The sequence below is a fragment of the Phoxinus phoxinus genome (genome assembly GCF_949152265.1).
Source record: "Phoxinus phoxinus genome assembly, chromosome: 6".
Taxonomy (NCBI): domain Eukaryota; kingdom Metazoa; phylum Chordata; class Actinopteri; order Cypriniformes; family Leuciscidae; genus Phoxinus; species Phoxinus phoxinus.
In genome coordinates, this window is record NC_136881.1 from 6839841 (window position 1) to 6866235 (window position 26395).

Here is a 26395-nt window from a genome sequence, read left to right on the forward strand (position 1 = left end):
CCATATTGACATGCATATTATTTCAAACATTAGATAGGCTACCACACATAATCTTAGGGTAATTAGCTCCTAAGCAATGCGAAGCTGCTGATAATACTGAATGCACATCGGATGCTGTGATAGGCATCGTATATAGATAGACGTGGATCAGCTGAGAGTCAGCCAATGTGAGCATGACTGGCATTATCTGCCAGAGCTAACGCTATATGCTTGATTTAGCTGAATACTAATAGCCTTGGAAACTAGATTTTTTTGTTTTTATTCTACTACTACTGACTGTATAATTATTTAAAATAATTTTTGAGGACTTTTTACTTACAACTTTTGATAGCATATATTCTGCTGTGGTATTAAAATTGGTATCAAGAATTCACATTTTGTTGTTATCTAAATTTTAGATATCACACGCAACCTTTTTACCATATACCGTAGCCTATGCCTACCCGAATATAAGACGACCCCCCATTTCCAGACTTATTTTTGTGGAAAAAATCTGGTTTTCAACAGAAAATAATTTTATTTGAAAATTGCACTGATAATTCCCCAGATAGCAATTACATTTGGCCCGGATCCGTTTGCCCTTTGCCTCCGTTTCTAGCTTAGAGACGTTTTCTGATTGTGAACCAGATCCCTGCCAGATAGAGGTTTCAGCTTAAACATTCAAACTGCCATTAGTTCACTATTTATATAATTTTACAGATCTGGCCCAGATCACTTTTCCCATAGGTAACCGAAAGACATTAGCTGTGTCTGACACTGATTTGGTCCAGATCTGCAATATGAATCTGAGCCGATACTGTTTTCACAAAGGCTACACTGGTGTGGCCCGAATCTGTGATACATATCTGAGCCGACTGCATTTTAAAAAGGGCTAAAAACTGCTCTGGCCCATATCTGCAAAACGGAATGATCATTCTCTCTCTTCCAGCACGCGGGCGCACCTTTCTCTCTCTCTCACGCACCTCTCGCGCGCACTTCTCTCTCTCTCTCTCTCTCTCTCTCTCTCTCTCTCTCTCTCTCTCTCTCTCTCTCTCTCTCTCTCTCTCTCGCTCGCTCGCTCTGCGTCTTTCGCAACAAGTCCATAAATCATTTCTGGAAGCCGGGCTACATGAGCAAGCACTGTTACAGCATTCCTGGCATGGAATGCATGTAACAGAATGCAGCCTGCAGATCGGCGTGGTCTTTCTGGGCACAGTTATCGACTCTGTAACCATGACAGCGCGGCTTACACGAGAGGCTGGAGCTGATAGCTCATTCAAGGCTGGAGAGCGCGCACCTCTAAAGAAATTTCAGAAACTTCTCTGTCTCATGGCAGCAGCATCTTCAGTAGTCCGTATGGGATTACTGCGCATGCGCCCGCTGCAGCACTGGCTCAAACGCAAAGTGCCAACTGCCAACCCATGCATGGAAGTCAGGCAGCCAGCGCATCATGGTGAATCACGGTTGTTTATGGACCCTAGTTCCCTGGCTGGCGGGTTCAGAACTGGTACCAAGATGGTGTGTCCATGGGAGTAGTTTCCAGGAGGAAAGTGGTTTTTAAAGACGCATCCAACCAAGGTTGGGGAGCGCTGCACGAGGGCAAGCCTGCTTCCGGCCTCTGGACGAGCACGGAGCAGAGCTTACATATCAACTGTCTGGAAATTAAAGCAGTTTGTTTGGCCCTCAAAACTTTTCTGTCAAACCTCAGGTGGCACCACATCTTAGTCCGCACGGACAACACGTCAGTGGTGGCCTATAAAAAATCGCCAGGGCGGCAATTAGGTCGGGCAACCTGTACGCCATAGCGAGGGACCTCCTATTTTGGGAACAGACCAACCTGAGTTCTCTGAGAGCGGTGCATATCCCTGGCATTCAGAATCTGGGTGCGGATATGCTCCCACGGGTCAACACTCCCCTGAACTCACAGATGGTCAGTCTGATATGGAGTGTGTTCGGCGAGGCCGAAGTCAACCTTTTCGCCTCGAGAACCAGCACTGCGCAGCATTCTTCTCGAAGAACAGGGACGCGTTAGCCAACCTCTGGCCCAGCCGTCCCCTTTATGCGTTTTCCCCCGTTTCAATGATTCCCCAGGTCATAGAACGGGTCAGGGAGAGCGGATGCGCAGTAGTGATGCAGGGGTGGCTACCCTAAAACCCTATTGGGGACAAATGTGACCAAAATTATTTTTTTATTCTTTTATTTTATACTTCCCTTGATCTGAGCGGTACAAGACTTGGCTACTTTTCCTAAGTTTGCCACCTGAACACACACACACAAAAAAAGACTAGATTCTACAATGTTAAGTGGGCGGGAAAAAAAATACTCCTTAATTGTCTGTTCGTGGACAAAAATGGGCACCCATAGGAATGAATGGGAAAAACTGTAATTCAGAGCATTCTTCTTGTTTTTTTGTAAAAAATAAAAAAATAAAAAAATAAAAAAATAAATCCAATACAATGTATATCTAACATACACACACATGAAGGGCTGATCCTGTACAACATTCTCAACATGGCAAAAACTCTCACACATACACACACACACACAAACAATGCATTCAATGAGCCTATGACAGAGGCAAAAACTCTCTCTCTCACACACACACACACACACACACACACACACAAACAATGCATTACATGAGCCTATGACAGAGGCAAAAACTCTCTCTCACACACACACACACACACACACACACACACACACACACACACACACACACACACACAAACAATGCATTCAATGAGCCTATGGCAGAGGCAAAAACTCTCTCTCTCACACACACACACACACACAAACAATGCATTACATGAGCCTATGACAGAGCTGGGCTTTTTATTTATTTTATTTTTTATAAAAACTCACTCAAACACAAAAACAAATAATTGATTGAGCCAATGTCTGACCATGTTTTTTGGTATGATCCAATCATCCACCTGGCTCATCAGACTCTCTCTCACACACGACACGCGGGCACACTTCAGAGTCAGATTTTCTCTTTTCGTTATAGCATGCATGGTCATATTTATCTAAGCATATTTTGGCATCTTTGTATAGTCTCACCTAACACACACACACACACACACACACACACACACACACACACATATATATATGTTATTATTATTATTATTTTATTACAATTTTAACTTGTGATGATAGTTCAACTTAAGAGGTCAAAATCATTTAATACAGTGGTTCATAGAGTTCAGCCTATATGCAGCCATTGAGTACTCTAGCCATTTAGTGGTTATTGATATTATGGCTTTTTTGTTAATTTAATACCAATATAAGACACCAGATGCCAGCAAAGACACTTCATCTTTAGGTTTTAAAAAAAGTGAAGGTGTAAAATCAGTGACAAAAAAAAAAAGAATATATATTCATAGTAGACATTGCCAGATTTATTTAGGTTAGACAAGCTAGATCAGTGGTGCATGCAGAGAATACATTTCAACATGAATTTCAAGAAAGGTATGCTTTCTCTCAGTCTGATTGCTCCAGATACCCCAATTCCCTGTTTTGGGACAGGTTGAATGCATGTATTGTCAAGAAAAATTAACCAAACGAGATTAAATAGGATTTATTCAACAGATCGCAATTAGCAAAATTTATTTTGTTTATAAATGTTTTGAAGAATTTAAAATCCAAGAGTGTCACTATTATTCCCACATTACTTATTTGTGTAATTTAATAGTTTTAATGTTGTTAAATGTAGTGAGATTTTACATTGTAACCTTTCTTTTCTTAAAAAAAAAAACTAATTCTGAATCTTTCTATTAATTTTCAGGTTTTGAAAATTAAATTTAGATAAAATTTTAAATTTTAAATAAAATTTAGAGTCCCAGATTTTCATTGACTTCGAACCCCTCTGAACATATATTTGTAAAACTAAACACAAAACATAATCCTCAATCCTTTTAATCCACAATCTTCTTAAAATTATGTTTCTGTGATAAAGAAAATGTATTGCAATCAAAGAATGATCCACTCCAAATGCATTATACTGTATGTGATTTCAGTCAGGACCACAGTTTACAATTATAGCATACAGTTAGTGTTGGCGGTATGGTTCTGTTCTGGGCAAAACTCCCACGCCTGTCCGTGCAGCTACAGTATGCCTGGACAGAATGGGGAGAGCAGCAAGTACAAACATGCATACATATTTACAATTCTCAATTACATGAGTTGTGAAAATACAAATACATGATAGAAAAGCTTGCAATGTATTTAACTGTACGGGAAAAACAAAATAGTCAGAATGATTCAAAGGTTTAAGGTTGGAAGAGGGAGTTTAAATGCGAGCAGCAATGCTATGGAGGAAATGCTGAAGGAATGGGAGTTTATATGTGCCGCTGTGATAGATGTCGACACTGGATTGGTATTGGTACACGCCAGGAACAGCTGGCTATCAGCTGATGCGAGCTTGGCTGATGTGGCCTGCCTGAACTAACGCAATGCTTGATTTTGATCAGGAGCTTTGAATGTCCACCAGTCTATCATCAGCATTCTGAACAATCTGTTCAAGTGCCTTTAGTATCAGAACATCAATGTCACCCTTCGTGTCAATCTCTTTATTGTAGTTCTTCACTGGGAAGATGTTTGACAATGGCAAACCAATTTTGGCACTGCACAAATCCATCTGGACAGGAACAGAATGTTAGGTCAGAAAATTAGATGTGATTGATAATATTTAACATGTGTATGTCTTTGGATGATATCACATACCTTCTCTTTGATCTTCTTGCTAGTGTAGATCTTCCTTAGATCCTCGTTGACCAGCGGACATGCTTCATCCACTTTGGTCATCACAACCACTTGAGGAATCCCTACAGCAAATACAGAGGCAATGTAAAGGTTCTATAACAAGTTTGTTTGTTTTTTGCCTAACAAAAATTAGCACATTTAAGGCAGTTTGTTGTAGCCTGGTTGACACCAGACCCTTCAGTTGTAACTGAGAGTGGGTCTGGGGAAGGTTCATTCACAGCCCATTTCCAAAGGGGCGTCACCAACGGATGTCGCTCAAATGCCTCTGGGCGCAATTGGATAGACCTAAAACTAATCAGAGCGATCGTCCTCGTGTAAAGCCCGCCTCAACGTTCGTGATTGGTGCCTCGATTTGGAAAAATTGGAAATGGGCTTGAATGTGCTCTTCTCAAATTTGCCGGAAGTTCGTCAGGGTTTTCCCATTAAGTTTGTTGCACTAATCTACAAAACTGACCCACATACTTGTCTGGGTCATAAATAATTAAAGGAGAACTCCGGTGCAAAATGAACCTTTGGTCTAATTACACATTGTTACCTAGTCAACCGTTATCTGAGATTTGTTTTCATGATTATCGAATGTAAATAGTTTTATCTCTAAAAACAGTTTAGCCTATAACGCTAGTATAACGCTAGTATACGGGGCATGGAGTAATGACAAATAAAAATCGCTTGTTAATACCACTAACAAGGCTCAAAATAGCCCCACACTAACACGGCAGCATAATGAGGGTCCCTACATGCAAACCGAAGCATTGAGAACTTTGACAGTGTCCAGACAGTTTAATAAGAAGATATTGTATACATACAGTCAACTTCACGTATATAAGCAGAATCCATCTTTGAAAAACAGACTCTATCAATCGATCTACAAACCACCGATCCAAATGCGCTGGACCATATGAGATTCTACACAGTTCAGCGCATTTGGATCGGTGGTTCGTAGTTCGACTGATAGAGTCTGTTTTTCAAAGATGGATTCTGCTTATATACGTGAAGTTGACTGTATGTATACAATATCTTCTTATTAAACTGTCTGGACACTTACACAGTTCTCTATGCTTCGGTTTGCATGTAGGGACCCTCATTATGCTACCGTGTTAGTGTGGGGCTATTTTGAGCCTTGTTAGTGGTATTAACAAACGATTTTTATTTGTCATTACTCCATGCCCCGTATACTAGCGTTATACTAGCGTTATAGGCTAAACTGTTTTTAGAGATAAAACTATTTACATTCGATAATCATGAAAACAAATCTCAGATAACGGTTGACTAGGTAACAATGTGTAATTAGACCAAAGGTTCATTTTGCACCGGAGTTCTCCTTTAAGCAGAAAAGTTGAGTTTTGCCACATGCCCTGTTTGCCCTTGGCATTAAAATGCAGCCATCTGGATTTTGTCCATCTACGCATTGAAAACAGAAAGTCAGAAAGTAAAAGTCAGAAAGTAAAAGTCCTCCTCAGTATTTTGTTCCAATCAACTGGATATGCTAATTAGGACAGTTTTTTAAACAGGAGATAGAACTAATTAGTGAAATCAGCTGGCTAAGTTCATGGGTGGAATAAACATATGGCAGGACTTTTACTTTCTGAACCCTGGACTTTACACCTCGGTAAACTCATGAATGAAAATCATAATCAAACATTCAGGGGTCAGTTTTACCCTTATCACTGATTGCCTGGCGGATGATCTTCAGCTTGTCAATAAGTTTATCATCTGTGAATTGGATTAGATCTGCGGCTATGACGTACACCAGGCAGAAAGACTGATCGGAGAGTTTAGGGTCACTGGTGTAATGTTGATCCTTATGAGTGAGTGCCTTCTTCTCGTTGAACTAAGATTAGAAATTCAGCAAAATATGTTAAATGTCAAACCTATGCACACACACAAACTTTATGTTGAAATGTTATTATCACAATATAGGGGTTTATTACTGTATAGCCGTCCTTTACATGGCCAAACACAGCATTGATGATGTCATCTGTTTGTGACCCAGCCATTACTTGAGCTTCTAAGCCCATTATGTCCTTGAAGACGAAGGGCAAAGATTTGTTCCCACTTCTAATGACATATCCTTTGAGCTATAGTGAAGAACAAAAATATAGAGGCATAAATATTTGTAAACAATTTCCAATAAATCCTCATATGATTAACTACAATGCTCAAAGAGTAGGTAAACTGGACATCTCTAGGTCTTTTAGAAAACATGCAACTGTAGTAACAAATACCTACATTTTGTGTGAAACTATGACTGCCACCAGCAGCTGTATCAACTAGCGCTCTAGAGGTGATCCGTCCTTGAAAGACATTATTGACGGAGTTAATAAAGCTGGACTTTCCTGCTCCAATTTCTCCAGCAACCAGAATCTTGATGTCCTTTACATCTGGAGAACTTGAAGAGAAGTTTTCCAGCTTTTCTTTTAGGGCTTCTTTTTGTCTGTCAAATCAAAACAACATTTTACAGAACTTCATAAAGCTTCTGTCACCACATGTGATTTTGCCATATGTACGCCATTCCCACTGGAGCTATTGCACTTCTAAATAACTCAGTTGAGTCTTTACCCTCCTTTATTTCCTTGACTAATCCCTGTAAACAGCAATAGGAAAAATGTGCTTTGCATTCAGTCCCTCTCACGGGGATAGAAAGATTCAACACTTCTAGATAATCATCAGTACAGTACCAGACATGCAATTAAAGGCAACTTCACCTTACCCATAGCAAGAATAAATGCCATAAAAAACACTGTTATGTTCAGAGGTATGAAAGAATGGAATAAACTGCCAAAACATATCATGCTTACTAACAATGCTAATAAATTTAAATTAAATGTAAAACAGCATCTATCAAAATAATACATCTGACTGTTTATATTTATTTATAGATGTGTGTGAATATGTATGTACATGCATATGTGTAGGTATATTTATAGGTGTATGTGTAGAATGTGTTTTAATATGTGTGTATATCTCATGCCCGTATGAGGGTACATATGTACGTTGATATGTGTATATACATGTGTATATGTATGTGTATATGTGTATGTGCTTGTGGATTTAACTTTTTTATTTATTTGTTGTATTTTTAATGACTTTTTTTTTTTTTCATGTATATTTTTCAGGACCCCAGGAAGAATAGCTGCAGCACGGCTGTAGCTAATGGGGATCCTTTCAATAAAAACTAAAACTAAAACTAAACTTCTCCACATATGCATCTGTCATCTGGATGCTTTACAACTATTGCCAGCCCATAATTCAATGCGCAGTTTTTGTCAACTGTTTGCATCGGAATGGACTATATAATAGCCTATAAAGGACATAATTTATTAAGTGGAGTTCTTCAAGTGATCTGTGGAGGGCAGCGCGTGCAGTCTGCCGCAATAACAAAAGAAGAAGGAGAAGAATAACTCCCACCTGAATGAAGTGCTACAAGCAATTCGGAGAATCTCTGCTTATTTACGATGCAAGTAGGCTACCGTAAATAATGAACTGCTTCTTTCAATAAGTAGCCTAACGTTACAGAGTTGGCTTTACTTAGTTCAAGTTCATATAGCAGATTTACAACAGCCATAGGCTGACCAAAGTGCTTTACAAAACAACAGGATTAAAAGAAGATATAGCCTAACATGCATAACAACAAATAAAACAAAACAAAAATAGAGCAACATAGGCTAACTATTAAACAGGAATAGCTAAACAGTATCACTCAAATATAAATGAGTAAACCAACCGAAGAAAAGAATCAGTAGCAATACTAAACAAAATATGTAGGTTTTTAAAAGAGACTTGAAAGCAGACCGTTCTAATCTCTAGAGGCAGCTGGCGTTACGGAGTCGTGACCCTGTTATGCACGATCCACTCTACGCTTAGTTTTTGGAATGAGAAAGCCTTTGATTTTAGACAATACGACGCTGACAGAAGCTGGACCGGATTACGGAGGAAATAGCCTTGTTTGCCAAATTTTAAAGTCCCTTGAGGATTTAAAAACGGACAGTAGGCTAGGCTACTTAAGAAACATTAAATAGGCTATATATTTAACGGGTAATCTTTTATGTAGCTATTTGAGGAGCAGAGAAGAACGTCTCTATTTGTCGTCGAGTCACAGCCAAAATAGCATAGCGCTTCATTATAATGTTAGAATTTGGCCAAATGACAGAAGAAGAAAAAAACTGAAAAAACGAGCGCCAACATGGCTACAGCTACAATAAAATTGAATTACCTTTAAGCTTATGAAAACATGATGTGATGGACTGACCGTTTTAATGACGAAAAACCCCGACATTCACTGGACAAAAACTCCCTAACTTCATTTGAGCTTGATTTGTAGTGTTAATAAAAATTAATAATATAATAAGTGATCACGTAGGCGGCATATAAAGCCACAATATCAAATTTGATGCTCTGCAATAACTTTCTCATTTGATCAAATTTATCCATTTTGACTGCGAGGAGTGCGCGCATCCAAAGAAGTGACTTTTTTAATGGCCACTTAGACTCATCAAATGTAATCCAGTTTTTATTTTTCAGATTGCATATAACTTTTAAATCAACATTAGGCATGATAGCCAAACTGAATTAAGATATTGATTGATATATCAGGTATCAAATCATTTATCTGACAGTTTCAATGCCAATATTGCCATTAATGATATCAACTTCTGAGGATAAAATCTTCTACTTTTTGTCATTTTCACAAGTAAAATATTTGATACATTTCCATGCTAAAATAATTAATAAAATGACATTTTAAATTAATAACAATATCATGTTAAAAAGTTACATCACACATTATCATGGCCAATCATAATTTTCAACTTCCGAGTCCCATATAAAAGAAAACTTGAGCAGAATTAATTCAGATATGTTATGCACAAGATTGTGGTCCTTCTTAAGACAACACAATTCTAGATGGTAAAATGTTTGGGGAGAGATACCAATAATATTTTACAGGGAAATAAATTATTATCCACACAGTATGCACTTTTATGAACAGATCAGTGTTTTGAATGCTGTGCACAAAGACATGCCTGTACATAAAAATGAAATAAAGTATGTCTGCATACAGAATAGCTGATGTACATGTATGGCTTACCCCCAGTTAAATTCCCTCCATGGTCTATCCAGTTCTATGGAAACACATTTAGCAATTAAGTTTAACAATAATGTGGTAGTATCTCTCTGATAATGTATATGGTGTGTGCATATGTTTTTTATATAAAATATGGAAGAAAAACAGTCTCACCTGGATTTGGTTGCTCTGGTTGTGACTCTGATGATCCCATTTTGCTTCTTTTTTTCTTTTTTTTCTTTATATTTATATCAGCTCTCTCCTGGAGTACAGTTGACTTGTTTTGAGCAAGTGAAATCAGACCCGTTATATAGGCTACTGTAGGCTATATTTCAATTTCACTTTCATTTTTGCAGGCATGCATGCATAATTAAAAATGCCCACACCCATTAGTTTGTCTATGCTGTTGATCACATATTGGCATGTATATTATTTCAAACATTAGATACCACACATAAATATGAGTTAAATGATGCACTGTGCACATTATGTTGTTGCAGCCATATGCTAAAATGCCCTAAAAAAAAATTCACATCAGTCTACATTCTACCCATAATGATAAAGCAAAAAACTGATTTGTTGATAACTTTGCAAATGTATTAAAAAGAAAGAAACAGAAAAGAGCCAACATATTTGTATTATATAGCCTACATTAATCTTGCAGACATTTGTCTTTGTAAACTTTGTAAGACTGGAAAAACTGGATCAACTGGTTGAGGAACTAAATGGTCAGCCGGGTCCGGGTCGGGTCCCAATCTATTACTTAGTGTCCCGGGTCTGTTTAACATTGTGTGTAATATAGCCTATCCGAGTTAATCAGACTCGGAGAACAACCGGCCGTGATCACAGTCAGTCAGCACTGCTTGTGTGTTTTTTGTAACTTGCAACTTGTAAAATTAGGATAAGAAAAGTGTGAGCCAGGAAATACGGTTTAAAAAAACACAAATTGCGCTAAAAAGCTCTTCAGGTTGCTCCAGGCAGCTGACACGAATGTGCAGTCTCAAGAGTGTCATGTTTCTATGACAACCAGAGCAGGACTTATTCTGCCAAGCCGCATGATTTACACTTCTCCAAACACTTATTTACTACTCTCCCATTTTTATAATAATATGAATGAACCGTCTTGTTTAATCTTACAGTTTTGGTGGTCAGACTCGGCGCAGAGAGCATAGATAGGCTAGCAAATAAATAATGCTAACGTCAGCACAGCAGGCACTGAACGAGCAATCGTTAGTTCAAAAGGGCAAACAGTCAAAGTTATTATGCAAGTTAAAGGCAGGGTAGGTAGGATTTTTATAAAAAACTTTTCCCCAAATTTGTTTAAAGTCCGCGTGAACCGGAAGTTGCAAACGACTTTTCTCAAGTGTTGTGACGCATTTCCGAGTGAAACGGAATATTGAACAGAGGGCAGGGTTTTACTTCAGCGCTCCTCCTCTCCATCTCTCGCCCACAGCAGAGTAATGGGTTGAGGGGAGTGGTTAAGCGTTTAACCAACCCAAGTTGTCAAGCCTATGTCATCAGAAAAGAACGCCATTCCAGACCCGGAAGTAACTTTTCAGACTTTGATTAAAGATAACTTCGGCAAACAATTTTTTTCCGTGTATTAACTTGCACGGATTAATTGTTCACCACAAGACTAGTAATATCCGCTAACAAAGTAAATAGGGTCAATTTTGATTTCATGCCGACTTTAAACTGTTAGTATATACCAATACCAGTGTTGTGGGTAACGCGTTATAAAGTAACGCGTTAGAGTACTCTAATTACCTTTTTCGTGAAATGTGTAACTTAACGCGTTAGTTTTGTGCGTTAAGTAATCAGTAACTTCGTTATTTTTTTAAAAAAGTAATCCGTTATTTTAAGGAAAGGAAAATCCCGAATAAAAAAATTTCCCCAGGATCAAGCCAGTGTTTCTGCGCTTCAATACCCCACCACCCTCCAGCGCACCCGTGGAGAGGCTTTTCAGCCTCGGGAGTCTCGTTTACATGCGCTTCATTAAGGCACGCGCGCGGTCTCTTGCTCTCTCTCCCTCTCTGCTGTGCACGGTTTGGAGCACAGACTCTGTCTCGCGGGCGCGCTCGCTCTAGATTCCGGGAGATTTTAACTAATTCGCGGGCATCAGTGAGCCGCTATGAATATGCGGGAGACTCCCGGACCTTCCGGTAGACTTGGGATGTCTGCATTTCTATACTGAATTAATATTGGCATTATGATTATTGATTTTTTTTATTGAAATAATAGCCCATCCGCGCATCTCTACTACACGGGCTGGGAAGGTGTGAATTTTGATTAATATGTTCTGTGATAATAAATAAATAAAACGCTATGTGGAATAGCCTATTGATGACTGTCTTTCCTGTTACTGCTGCTACACACCGGACGCGAATAGCGCGTCAGGCGCGAGTGATTTCAATGTTAAGTCAATGCAAAGACGCGTTACGCGCGTAAAAAACGCCCGTAACGCGTCTTTGCATTGACTTAACATTGAAATCACTCGCGCCTGACGCGCTATTCGCGTCCGGTGTGAACGCACCATTATTGTTATCCTGCAGTGTTAAATTAGTCGGATGACTGACGTTATTCATTGCCAGGAGTCACGACTTCTAGGTGCATTTAAAGGGGGCCGTGTCTGTCAATCAAGCTGCACCATGTGTGAGGCGCTGCAAACGGCTTTTAATTTTTGGTAACGCATGAGTACTCTAACGCGTTACTTTTATGAATAGAAAACGCAGTAACGTAACTGATTACTTTTAATTGATGGTAACGTTGTAACCTAATTAACTACTTTCCAAAGTAACTATACCCAACACTGACCAATACATACTTAAAATGTAAGTAGCCTACTCTGAAAAAGAGAGTATAAAAATCGAGTGTCTGTAGTCCTCTCAGGGCTGCAATAAACACAGCTATTTCCATTCGGGACAAATTAAATGATTGGCTGGGCGACTGTCACTCTCCCTCGCTACTATGGCTACCACCCCTGCTGCTACAGGATCTGCCCACATGCGCGCACCCATTTGACTCGAGGAGGGGAAGAGGTAGCCTGGCTAACGCCAGACCCAATTCTCATTGAGACTTGGGTCTGGGAACCACATGTACATTTTCTCGTATTTGAGGCGTGGTTTACGAATGCCCGGCGCCGTTTATTGGGTGCTAAGAATGTCTATCAAATGCGCCTGTACGTAGCTCATAGCCAATCGTTTCCATTATACCAGATGACGTATGTAGAGCGACAGAAATTAGACAAGAAGACGATGGGTAAGATATTTTTATATACTTAGAACAATATCTAAGGCTGCATCAAAAGGTAGCTTCGCGTCTGCTGCCATGTTGAATTCATAGATATAAACAAACTGCTTAGTTGTGGCGCATAGATGTCATCATCGTCTTGCTGCTCCCTCCCCGTTCTGTGATTGGTTCCCTAGATGAGGCGAAAATCTGGTCAATGGTATCCAGACTGCCTTTCAGCGTGAATAAAATCACGCTGCGAAAAGGCAGTATGGGGAAACCCAGGCTAGGGAAGAGGCACGGAAGCTAGGAATAATCACAATGATGGCAGAGAAAGAGCAGTCAAAATTCCCAGTACCTGCATATACAGTCAGCGAAGGCAAAAAAAGGAATTCGCCCTCGACCCCCAGACCTCTCCTTGAGCCGACGATACGGTACTTGTCTCCGGAGTGTAGTCCTCATCAGAGCCAACAGTGCTTTCATCGTGGAAGCTCTTACATGCAGAACACCGTTTATGTTATGAATCTTACACGAAATTCACCTTCATCACAGTGTAACTAATGGTAATGGGAAAACGTGTATCAATGCAACCTGTTTTTAGCTTTGCCTTATGTTACTAGCTTGTTACTGAATCGAACTCAATATATTTTAAACTTTACCAGTATCGATATGCTAGCTTGATAGTGAGTCCTAACAGCCATGTTAGTTGTTTATATTCATAAAGTTAGGTATTTTATTACATGTGAATCTGACATGATGTCACGACATGACTGCGCTCCTCTCCGCTTGGCGCTGGTAAACGCGTCCTCCAGCTGAGCGGTCGGCATCGCACGTTCATGTGTTTTGGGGGCGTGGCTTTGGAAGGAGCCCAGAAGGGAGGGGGTGGGAGTGAATGGAATAAGTAGCTGTGTTTATTGCAGCCCTGAGAGGACTACAGACACTCGATTTTTATACTCTCTTTTTCAGAGTACTTACATTTTAATTATGTATTGGTATATAAAGACAGTTTAAACAAATTTGGGAAAAAGTTTTTTATAAAAATCCTACCTACCCTGCATTTAACTCAAGTCGAAATGGAAATCTGCAAATTAGAATTTTTCATCCGTCACCATGACATCAAGTGGACTTTTGAAGCTGAAATAATGAGTGGATTAAGCTTGGAATAACAAGGGGAATAACATGGATATTACTTTCTTGTCGGAGGATTGTAATGCATCAGTCAGTCAGGTACAAGGAAGGGAGACAACGGCTACTAAAATTAGGTAAGACAAAAGGTTTTATTTTTCGCAACTTATGTGGAATATGTGACAATCGGGTCCAGTCGGGTCTGTGTCTACCCGCTGGGTTCTGGTCCAGCTTTCAAATAATAGACGGGTCCAGGTTGGACATTTGTGGCATTTCTCGGATCTACACGGGTCCGGGTCCAGCTTTTGAAATAATAGACGGGTCTGGGTCCGGGTCGGGTCGGTCTAGCACATTACGGGTCTCTTCGGGTTCGGGCACGAATTTTTGAACCCGTGTAGACCTCTAACGACCACTCCTCGAGAAGACAAAGGACCTTGGTGGAAATTACCATTTGAACTCACCCTTGTGCACTATCTAGATGAAATAGTCACCCTAATCTACATTTCTTTCCCTCATCCCACACCACCTCTCTCTCTCATGCTAAGATCACCTGAAATATATAACAAAAAAATAGTTTAATGTGAATGAGTATCATCGAGTATTATACATCTTTAGTATAATTTGAAATGTCTCAGTGTGACTGGTTCAAATGTTTCTTTCCCAAAGAGTAAAACAAAGGGTAATAAGGTTTTTAAGAGTTTAGAGAAAACTGACACAAATGAAGGTAGGCAAATGGTCTCCTATTCTCAGAAGGTGTAACCTCTGAATGCAAATTTCCATTGTTGGCACATGTTTCCATGTGAAAGAGGTTCTGGCTATATAATGAAATGCAACAAAGAGTTCGGGGCCTTCTGTATCTCAGATCAGCCCGTGAATGTTGAGAGCCTCCGGGTCTCTCAGCATCATATATTTTCTAATGTCGGGTTCACATCTCTTCTCTTTATTCCAGAGCATTTGATGTTTTGTATCGATTATCTTTGAACTGATTATGTAATTGGCATGACACATTTACCTGACATAATAAATTGTTACATTTGATTATTCTAACTGACTTTGACATTATTTTCATTAGAGTTAAACCGAAAGGTCAAACATTCGCTCACATTTAATGATGCATGGATATCATTAAAACCTTTTCATTTTTGGAGTCAGTTGAAATAACGAGAAAATACATATGAGAAAATGTGTTCCATTTAATCTTATTTTTTGCGTAAAAGGAAAGACAGTAACGCGCAGAGACCTTCCCCACTGGTCGGATGCCTACTTTGGGCCGATCGAGCGCTGGCTTACACCTTTTTAAATAAAACAGTTCTAAATCTAATTTCATGTGTATTTTTCTATAAGGAAGAAAAAAGACTAAATAAAAAAAAATACAGATGAAAGTTGTTGAAAAAATCCATCATGCATGAATAAATCATGCATACACTGGAGCCATTTTACCCTCAGAAATCCCCCAAATGTATTATATTACCTTGGCATTAAATTGCTTGCATTTCAAGTCAAGTCATCTTAATTTATATAGCGCTTTTAACATTGTAGATTGTTTCAAAGCGGCTTTACAGTGATAATGTCATGAACTGCTCGGTGGAAACAGACAGTGGTGATCCAAATGCAGGCTTTATTGAGAGGAAGATCCAGAAACAGGTACCAGATAACAGGCAGAAGTCAAAAACCAGGTAAGCAGTCCAGATCAGCAATCATACAATGCAGGGATAAGGCAAACGGGAAATCCAGATACAGGCAGGGAGTCCAGGAACTGTGAAACTAGGAAACACTAAGGAACTGGGAAAACGCTCAGCTTGCAGTATGACACTAACAACACTTAGCAACGAGACAAAGGAAAACCAAGGCTTAAATCACAGAAGCTAACAAGCATAATCAAAAACAGGTGAAAGACATAAAGCATAATCAGTCCAAGTAAAACCATAAGGAGGAATGAAAACTAGAGAAGGAGTGCCCCCCAGTGGCTCACGCGGGCACTCCAGCCGCTGATTGTCACAGATAAACAGATAATTTAAGGTAACAGATTGTTTTGGCTTTATAGCGGTTCTTGAATTAATATATTTTCCAGCTAAAGTTAGTTTTAATTAATTCACTTCCGACGCAACGATCATTAGTTATTAAATTAGAGACCGCTAAGACGACACCGTTCTCTCTACACAGACTTTAAACGCGAACCTGTGAGAAACGCTGATGGCGCTCACGTGCGCATCAATAATTAATTCTATAGTTATTTAGTATATTAAATATATGCATTTGAATATATGTCCGCAGGTTTGTAATTCCCTACAAACCAAGCCTTAACAAACTACTTGTCTGGCCTTAAAAAAGTTTATACAGAATTGTATCACTTAAGGGTAAATTATCCCGACAACGCTTTATCTGTAGAGTGGTAAAGGGATCCTTCACAAGGGAGAGGCTAGTTGGCACTTCAGCACTGCATTGTCATCGGGTCCAGGCGAAGGTCCCTGTCAGATCTGGATACGGCCTGGATCCGGCAGGCTGCGGGAAAACCTCGGGATAAACAAAGACACTAAAATTAGCGTGATTTCTTACCGGTTAAACAAACCAAGAGACTATTAGGCATATAATAACTTAATAAGTTTGTAATAAGAATATGACTTAAGTGTTCCACAGAAATGTTCCTTAATTGAAATCTGGCTCATGTCTCAACACAGACAAAAAGAAGTCCTGAAAAGACGCCTAAAAGAGATCTCTGTGAGTGATCCAGATCTACAGTTCATAAAGATCCTGGTAGCTGGAGAAATTGGAGCAGGAAAATCCAGCTTTATCAATGATGCTTTATCAATAATTAAATCCAGCTCCATCAATAATGCCTTATCAATAATTAAATCCAGCTCCATCAATAATGCCTTTCAAGGCCGGATCAGTTGATGCTCTAGTCTAGTTGATGCAGCTGCTGGCTCTAGTCACAGTTTTACACAAAAAGTAGGTACAGTACTGTCTGTCAAGTGTCACCCATTGGACTCAAAATATTAGCAGTGATGGGCAACTTTGGTCCCAGAGGGATTAGGGTTGGAGTTAATCTCTGCTGGACAGTAGCCCTCCAAAAATGAAAGCTTTAGCATAAGTTTTGCCGGGAAGACCAAATTGTTATGTCACTTACCTTCTCATCTATCCAATCATATTCTTATGCTCATGGTATAAAAGATTGGTACTTACACACGTCTGAGTTTGCAGATGCTGACGCTTCCATTCACCTCCATCCTCCCCACCACCACCAAGATGGTCCCTTCCCATACCTCGCAGGGGGTCGGCTGCACCCCTGCCTTCATCTTCAGGCAGGATATACAGAGTCCGGACCCTCGGATTGCAAGCTACGGACGGTTATACGCCAAAGAACTTGATTGCTTGCTGGGCTGTTAACAAATGTTTAATTGTCACAGTACTTATTCTTCCGAGTCTTTCTGGTAGAAATGGAAGCATAAGTTCTGCCGGGAAGACTCAATTACTACGTGAACTTTTGCTTCACTTCTATCCAATCATATTCTTATGCTCACTGTATAAAAGCTCGGTACTTACACATGTTTGAGTTCGCAGATACTGAAGCGACGATTACCCCCATCCTCCCCACCACCACCAGGATGGTCCTATCCATACCTCCCGGGGGGTCGGATGCGCCCCTGCCTTCATCTTCAGGCAGGAATTGCAGATCCGATACCCTCGGTTTATGCACTACGGACGGGGCCTACGCCAAATGACTTTGTATATTATCAGCTTGCTGACCTGTCAATAAATGTACGATTGTTGAAATAGTTCTCCCGAGTCTTTCTGGTAGAACTGAAGTGCCCCATCCCTGAAGTAACATTAAAAAGATAACAAGAAATGTTAGTAAATGTAATTCGATTTTTTTTCTTCCTTTTTTTAAAGTTACAGTAATCATGGTTGAGTGAGTCTTAGTATGAGCTTTGCATTTTGGTTACAAAGCTAGAAACTGTTCACACATAATTATTTGTTTCATGCTTTTGGTCTTAGTTAAAAACATACTAAATCAGAAGTGTGAAGATCACGAAGATACCCTTCGTCTTCAAGGACATGGCTTAGAACCTCAAACATTGGCTGGGTCGCAACCATATGACATCATCAAGGCTGTATTTGGCCATGTGAAGGACGGCTATAAAGTAATAAATCACATGAATTGCGAAAATAACATTTTAACATAAGATTTTTATGTATGCTTTATGTCTGACGTTTAACCTATATTGCTTATTTCCAATCTTAGTTCAATGAGGAGCAGGCACTCACTCATGAGGATCAACATTACACCAGTGACCCACCCTCTCTGATCAGGCTTTCTGCCTGGTTTACGTCATAGCCGCAGATACTGTCCAATATACAGATGATCGACTTTTTGACAAGTTGCAGATCATTCGCCAGGTAATCAGTGATAAGGGTAAAACTGACCCCCTTTTCATTACATGTTGTCACTTACTGGCCAAAGAGTTGTGGTGCTCATGCAGTACATTATATTTCTATTCATTTAAATAAGACAAATTAGTATTTTGAAAAATGTTCAATTACTAATCTCAATGAAATTCTTTTGTCCTTTTTATAAAAATGCAAAATAAGGATACAGAAAAATCCATTAGCCATTATTTAAACCATTTACATTGCATTTGCTGTAGGGATTCCTCAAGTGGTTGTCATGACCAAAGTGGATGAAGCATGTCCGCTGGTCAACACGGATCTTAGGAAAATCTACACTAGCAAGATCAAAGAGAAGGTATAATTTCATTCATGTGTGTTTTACTATTTTACTGACTTTTATAATATCCGCATGCCCCACCATATTTTCTGCCTTGCATTCTGTTTTTTTTTCCAGATGTGCAGTGCTAAAGTGCCAGTGAACCACAGAAGAACTACAATGATGAGATTGACATAGATGATAAAGTTGATGTTCTTATACTAAAGGCATTAGATCAGATTGTACATCTTGCTGATGACAGATTGGCGAATGAGACATTCAACTAAAGAATATAATGATTGCAAGTGTAAAAAGAATATATCTACTGTAGACTATGCCAATACTGATTCTCTAGCTTTTGAATTGAATGTGGTTTTACGTATTTCTATGCACACACACAGCAGCATAGTATTGATTTGTATAGTGCTTTTCAAAATGCATCTTGCACCAAAGCAGCTTTAGAGATAATTGTGCATTACAGCAAGCCAAGGTCAACCAGGACACGATGTTAATGGTAGATGGTAGATTCTTTGTTAGAAAACAATACTATGGGAAATACATTTACATTTAGTCATTTAGCAGATGCTTTTATCCAAAGTGACTTACAACTGAGGACTAGAGCAAGCGAGTCATCGTTAAGAGGCAAAAACAAGGCAAGAAGTGCTCAAAACACAAAGTTCAGACATTGCTTAGAGTTTTTTTGTGTGTGTGTGTGTGTGTGTCAAGTGCTCACGGAAGAGATGAGTTTTCGGTTGTCTTTTGAATGTAGTCAGGGATTCTGCATTCCGGACGAGGGTAGGGAGATCATTCCCTAATGATCCCAAATAGAGAGGCATGTGCATGGTGTATGACAGACACTGATGGCAGGTGTTGGATGATTTGAACGAGATGTGGAGTTGATTGTGGGTAACGGATTGATCTGGGCTGCGTTTCCCAAAAGCATCGTAAGCCTAAGTTGATCGTAAAAACGATCGTACGACTGATCTTAATATTATGGTCTGTTTCCCAAAAGCATCGTAGCTTAAGTAGCACTTGAAAATCTTCGTAGAACTACGAGTGCTCTGGAGTAATCGTACATCCCCAAAGTGCATCGTAAGAAGACAGATTTATGAGGTCACCTGCAGGACAACCGGCAGATTACACTTTTATCTAGATTTAACACACTGCAACGTAAGTAATATAATAATGTTTTGATTGTACTTTATTGTACAATTTATTTTACTCGCTTTTTGTTTACATGAATTTATAAATGAAATAATTAAAAAGGGAAGAAAAAGATAGAAATACACACCTAAATTAAATGAATCAACAAAAAAATATATATAAAAGAAGTAATGTGGAAAATATGCTTCAAAGACTGGGCAAAATAGGGATGGATTCAAAAAAATCTGTCAATGACGTGCACGAAAACCAGCCATGTATTGGCGATTTCTTGGTTGGCCATCATGCACTGTAAAAAAAATTGCTGCGATTATTTATCACAACTCATAATCAAACAACTTTAAAAAGTATGTAATAGAAGGAAATCCAAGGCACTCTTCTTTGGAAATATATAAAAAGCCTTTATTAGATTGGCTATTTCATAGTAGAAAATTTAAAAAACATGGGGGGAAAAACAACCCACGCGTAGCGGCACAATCCGGTCTCACCCCAAAACGTCACATACTGACGGGTCCTGACCATACGTCAACATACGTCGAAAAGGGTTCCCCTATAACGTCAATATGAGACGCAGACATAAGCGCACCAGCAGCGCCTCCTAGCGGTACCCTAACGCATACCTAAACCCAACCATACCCGAATCGTCACACATGGACGTTAAAGGGTACCCTTTTCGTCGTATGTTGCCGTATGGTCAAGACCCGTCAGTATGTGACGTTTTGGGGTGAGTCTAAGTTGAGTCTGTCATGTGTTCTTTCCACTTTATTCAGCCACCAGCAGTAATATCAAAATAAGTGTTGTTGCGAATCCTCTCCTAGACTTTAAAAGATCGTAACAGTGCTTATTTGGAAATGTGCTTTTTAGCGATTGGATTATTATTTTAATTATTTAGATTGAATAAACCTGTGCTGTTAAAATGAGTTATATTAATAGTGACGTTCACAGCGCCGGTCAGCGCCGTCATTAACATTTTTATAAAGCCTATTAGCAATTTAAAGCATGTTAACATCACTGCAAAAAGACATCTAATATAAAATCGATATTTATTCACGTATAATAATAGTAAGTTCTCTCCCTCGTGTCCCGCATTGTCCCGCAAAATCAGGTCTGCTGACCTGCAACAGAGCAATAGCCAGGTGGTCACCCTAGGTGAGACTGTGTTAGATTGTGCCGCTACGCGTGGGTTGTTTTTCCCCCCATGTTTTTTAAATTTTCTACTATGAAATAGCCAATCTAATAAAGGCTTTTTATATATTTCCAAAGAAGAGTGCCTTGGATTTCCTTCTATGACATTTTGTTGAATTCCCAACCCCAAAGAGCACCTTCAAAAAAAACTTCCTTATTTTGAACTCCTTGAGCACCCTGGACATTTTTTCTTTTTAAAAAGTATGTGTTCATGCTTGACTTAAAATATTAAGTTTAGTTAACTTTAGTTTAGTTTGGTTAAGTTTTAACTAATCGCAGCCACATTTTTTACAGTGTGTGGTCCCATGCCATCTTAGTCGTCGTCCTCCTCTTCCACCTCCTCCACCTCTTCTTCTTCCTCCCTGTTAAGTAAGGGCACTCTTTAAAGTCCCTGTAAAGGCAATTCTAAAAAAAAAATTCAAACACATTCTAAATGTTAGAAATGTATTGCTAAAACATATTACAAAGACTGTGAACTGCGAAGTACTGAATTGTGGAGTTAGACCGTTAAACAGTTTTTCACCATTGCTATTTTCCGGATTTTTTGGGCGGGGCTAAAACGGGGGCTCGATGACGCACTGGAGCCCCTGAGCTCCTGGACACACCCCTACTTCATGACGCACTGGAGCCCCTGAGGCTGGCCGCTCCTAACAATAAATAGAGCACATTCGCATCAGTTTGGCGCTCAATCGCGAGTTACTGTCAGTTCTATTATTACTACAGCCTAGTTTGCTAGTTAGCTATGCCTTCGTCACGGAAATGCGTAGGCTACTACCTGGATGCGATCATGTACGAAACAGATCGGTGTCCTTATTTACATTTCCTAAAAACGATCACATCAAGAAGAGGTGGATTAATTTTGTGAAGAGCCACCTTGATGGAGAGCTGAGGATCACCACCAAAACCTGCCTCTGTAGTGATCATTTTACACGGGATAGTTTTATAAACTTTCGTCGGAGACAACTGGGATGCTCTGATAATCCGCTGTTGGTGAATGTGGCCGAACCGACTATCTCCCGCCTCGGCCTTCATCCTCCCGTCGCGCCGACACCTGGTGCCATCCTCGGCAGTGCGTGCCCACCAATGAGGGTAGGCTGCCTTGTGTGCTTATGTTATAATTCTAGTAACGTTAGGTAGTCCACAGTAGCCTACGTACTACATTCTGCAACCCTCTAACGTGTTTTTTTTTATATATTTTTTATATGATCAATATGATTCCTTAGCCAAGTAATTTAAACTATTATCTGTTCACAAAGCAGTCCCTTCCGACCACAAAAGAGACCGAGTCTTTCATGCATAAAGTCACTCGAGAAGTTGGATGTCAGTCAGACAGGTTTCAGCGCAGCCGGCGGACACGCCCCCAGCGTGTGAGAGCAGAGACCACTGCTCATTTTTTCAAGATTTTGATAGATTATTTTATGTTTTTTTTATCATTCAAATTTGGCTGGGTGGCTAATAACACATTTTTCTGTGATATTACAAACTCAGAACACGTACTTAATTTTGACTTTACAGGGACTTTAATGTAATCTTTTTGAAAGGTATCTTTTCTTTTTTCTTTTTTTCAGCCATTTTGTCTGTATCTCCACCTGTAGGTGCTTTATATAGACTTGTCTTGATTGCTAATCCACAACAGATGATGATTATTAGTTCAGAATAGGAATCCATATAAGGTTATATTTCAGCACTTCGCAAATGGACAGCGACTCTTAAGTAGCACGTAAAACGCGTTCTCGCGCGTTCATGTTAAGTGCATGTTTGGGAAACGCGCGTGGAATTGCCGCGAGCGTTCGTAACCTTGCACGTAGAGAGCGCTCTTAAGAGCTAAAATAGGCTACATCGTTATCGGGAAACCCGGCCCTGGGCAATACAGGCACTAGTGCACCTCGGGATTAGCCTGGGAAAACCCAGACCACTTCCGGCAAATTTAGATTTGCTCTGCAATTGGGTCTGGCAAAGAGCCCATTGAAACCCATTTCCAATCCCTCGAAATCGCGGCACCAATCAGAAACGTTGGGGCGGGCTTTACACGATGACGACAGAGCAGAGACGGTGACGCAGATTTTGTACATTACAAAGATGGATGCCGCCGTGGAACATCACAACATCACTCGTTCGAATCAGCTATCGCGTCTGTTTCAAGCGATTTAAAATAGTCATTTTCGTTAACACAAACAGAGAATTGCTGAGAGTCTCGAGATGTTTCTGTCGCTCTGCATACGTCATATGTCATTCATCGCTCTGATTGGTTTTAGATCTATCCGACGTCCGTTGGTGACTCCCCTGTGGAAATGAATTGTCTATGGAGCTTTGCCAGACCCTAACTCAGTTACATGTAACAAGGGCCCTCAACGTAGGTTGGAGCAATGGACCAGTTTCTAGGTCGGTGGAGAACAGAATATTGGCAGTAAATGAATCACAGACATCAAGTAAGGAAAGTATTTGTAATTGTAAATTGAATGGTCACATACATAAAATGGAACAGAATTTTAAACAACAACAACAATAATAAAACAAATAAAATTATACACAAATTATAAATTCTCTGTTGTCTTTGGGTTTTCTTATCTTATTCCTTTAAGATTTAAATTTCTTTCTTTTTCCTTCTTTAAAACAATTTAATCAATGTTATCTATTTTATCTCTGTTTACATATATCTTTAGTAAGACTTTTATTAGATTGTTCTGTATTTTTGGACAGGTCCCTGTCTTTCTCTTTTTTTTTAGAGTTTAGGATTTTTATTCTATTTTGCTTTTAGTGTTATAATTTCCTATACCGTGTTAGACAAACCAAATAATCCCTTAAACAAAAATAAAATGGTGTATAACCACAATTTGACCAACTGAAACTTCTTTTCACAATGAAATGGTAAAAGGAAATTCAATATTTACATGTGACCCACATTAAATAACATTCAATAAACAACACTCTTGTTTTAACTCTTTGTGTGAATTGTCTCTTGAATAACGTCCAGAAAAATCCTTTAAGGCATCCAGTGGGTAAGTGCACAATCAGTTAAATCCTACCAGTTCGAAGAAGTGGTCCAAACAGAAAAGAAAAGTCCTCCTAATTGAAGAAGGTGATGTCTCTGGCGCAACGAAAACCTTGTGATACAGCAAAAGTGTCTTTTCCCCAGGCTCAGAAATCAGCATTCAATTTTGGTGGCTCGCCATCTCAAATCCATGAGAGAATTTTTCCAATGAAGCAATAAACCTGACCTGTTTTACCAAAACAGTGTCATTAACATTCAATATTATTTCTTTATAACTTTTCTGCTCTTTAAACAGTGTTTAAACATACATTTTCACTTTCATGACGAACGTGTGATATCTCACAGGCATATTGATAATGTGCAAATTAATATTCATTCATAGCTAAGCAAAAATATATTACTCAACATTTCAAAAATCATATTAACATTTAGAAAATATGCAAAAAGACTTCACAGCGTGCATATGCATAACACATAAAATACATCCTTTATAGATAATAAAACACAAATAAACTCACCAAATCCCGAGTTTCAGTTTTTTTTTTAAACACCCGCTTCAGATTCAAAGGAGCTTCACAATCGGCTAGAATCCGCACTTAAATCAGCAATCACCATTCTAAAACGATTTATCATCATCAACCACAAAGTATTATAAAGTAGGGATGGCTGACGCGAAACAGTCGTTCCGAAGCTTTGCGAGATCCCGAAGCGCAGATGATTCGAAACACTGATCCGAAGCGTGATTCAAAACACCCATGTCACGTGACTATGGCCAAACGAAGCCTCGAAGTGTTTCACTAAGTGTTTCATCAGGTGTGATCCGCCGAATCAGCGTTTGATTGACACGGTCGGGAACAGACCACACAAGCGCACATCTGTATAAAAGTGAAATTAACGCATATTGACCTCGTGGGTTTTTGTGAGAGGAGTTTGATTTTGAGATAGCGGATTTTTGGTGATATAGTGACATTTATAGTGCGATTTGTTTAGTTATATTTAGGCTTACATTTAAATTTACACAACACATTGACTGATAGGCTAGAGGCACAGAGTATACATATAGTGACACATTAATAGATACATAGATATAAATATAGACAGCTAGATTAATAGATAGATAGATACATATATAGATAGATTAAAGATAGGCTACATATATAAATACATAGATAGATTATAGATACATATTATATATCTAAATACATAGATAGATTGTAGATACATATATCTAATTACATAGATAGATTAGAGATACATATCTAGATAGATTTGGATAGATAGATAAAATGGAGGCTCCCCAGAAGAGATGCCGTACATCTGTGGTGTGGGAGCATTTCCATTTAGAAACCCCAAATAAAGTGAGATGTGTGTATTGTGATCGGCAGCTTGCCTACTGCAACAATACATCATCCATGATGCGCCATTTGAGGAGCTGATGCCACAGTGGAAGTGAAAAAATACATCAACGATGCGTATTTGCCCAGAACTCATGATCCACTAACTTACTGGAAAGAGAGAGTAATCTTTCCTCATTTGTATGTCATGACTAAAAAATTTCTTTGCATACCAGCAACAAGTGTCTCTTGTGAGGATTTTTTCAAAGGCTGGAGAAATTATCTGTAAAAAAAAGAAGTAGGCTAAGTCCTTCCACAGCAGAGAAATTAATATTTTTGAATAAAAATATCTAAAAAAGTGAGACATTGTGGCTTGATTTATTTTATTAATATTCATTTTGCAGGACCAAAATAACATTATGCACAGTGAGGAGCCTAGGTTACAAGCTTCACATATTAGAAAAATACAATAATAAAAAAACAACACATTTTTTTTAATGGCTCGTCAAGGTTGTTTCAGGATCAACACCTGCAAGTGACCACTAGGTGTCACCGTGGAGACGGGTGTCGGATTGATTCGAAGCCTCGAAACAATATGAACCATTTGGTTCAACTGTTTCATTGCTTCACGAAGCCTCGATCTGCCCATCACTATTATAAAGTTGCTTATAACCTTATTAAATGAATTTTAACAATATAAACCTTATTAATCCTTTCTGCATCACTCTCATCTCGTGTTCAGCGCGTCTCTCGCACTTCCGTGCGTCATCTGCTGTGCTGACGTTATACGCAACTCATGTACGTGTATTATCACATGTTCGGTGCTAGATTATAATGCATATTATTTTTATTTATAC

At 39.2% G+C, this 26395-nt stretch overlaps 2 protein-coding genes and 1 long non-coding RNA gene across 4 annotated transcripts in view; 1 reads left to right on the forward strand and 2 right to left on the reverse strand.

The window, feature by feature from the left end:
* LOC307000905 (interferon-induced protein 44-like) overlaps positions 1-26395 on the reverse strand; it is a 71250-nt gene that overhangs the window by 17613 nt on the left and 27242 nt on the right. The gene's annotated exons all lie outside the window — the stretch shown is intronic.
* Positions 3364-10134, reverse strand: LOC307000906 (interferon-induced protein 44-like). The gene is made up of 7 exons (XM_079616852.1): positions 9983-10134; positions 9833-9866; positions 6976-7180; positions 6678-6824; positions 6406-6577; positions 4708-4808; positions 3364-4621 (listed from the first exon to the last, which is right to left on the reverse strand). The coding sequence occupies exons 1-7, from the start codon at positions 10020-10022 to the stop codon at positions 4451-4453; spliced, it is 870 nt and encodes a 289-aa protein (XP_079472978.1). The 5' UTR covers positions 10023-10134; the 3' UTR covers positions 3364-4450.
* Positions 14070-19516, forward strand: LOC307000724. 2 transcript variants are annotated; one of them, XR_013798070.1, is made up of 5 exons: positions 14070-18009; positions 18158-18303; positions 18405-18559; positions 18808-18905; positions 19005-19516. It is a non-coding gene; the product is annotated as an uncharacterized lncRNA (long non-coding RNA). The 2 variants fall into 2 exon arrangements; XR_013798071.1 differs by having other exon boundaries at positions 14070-17920.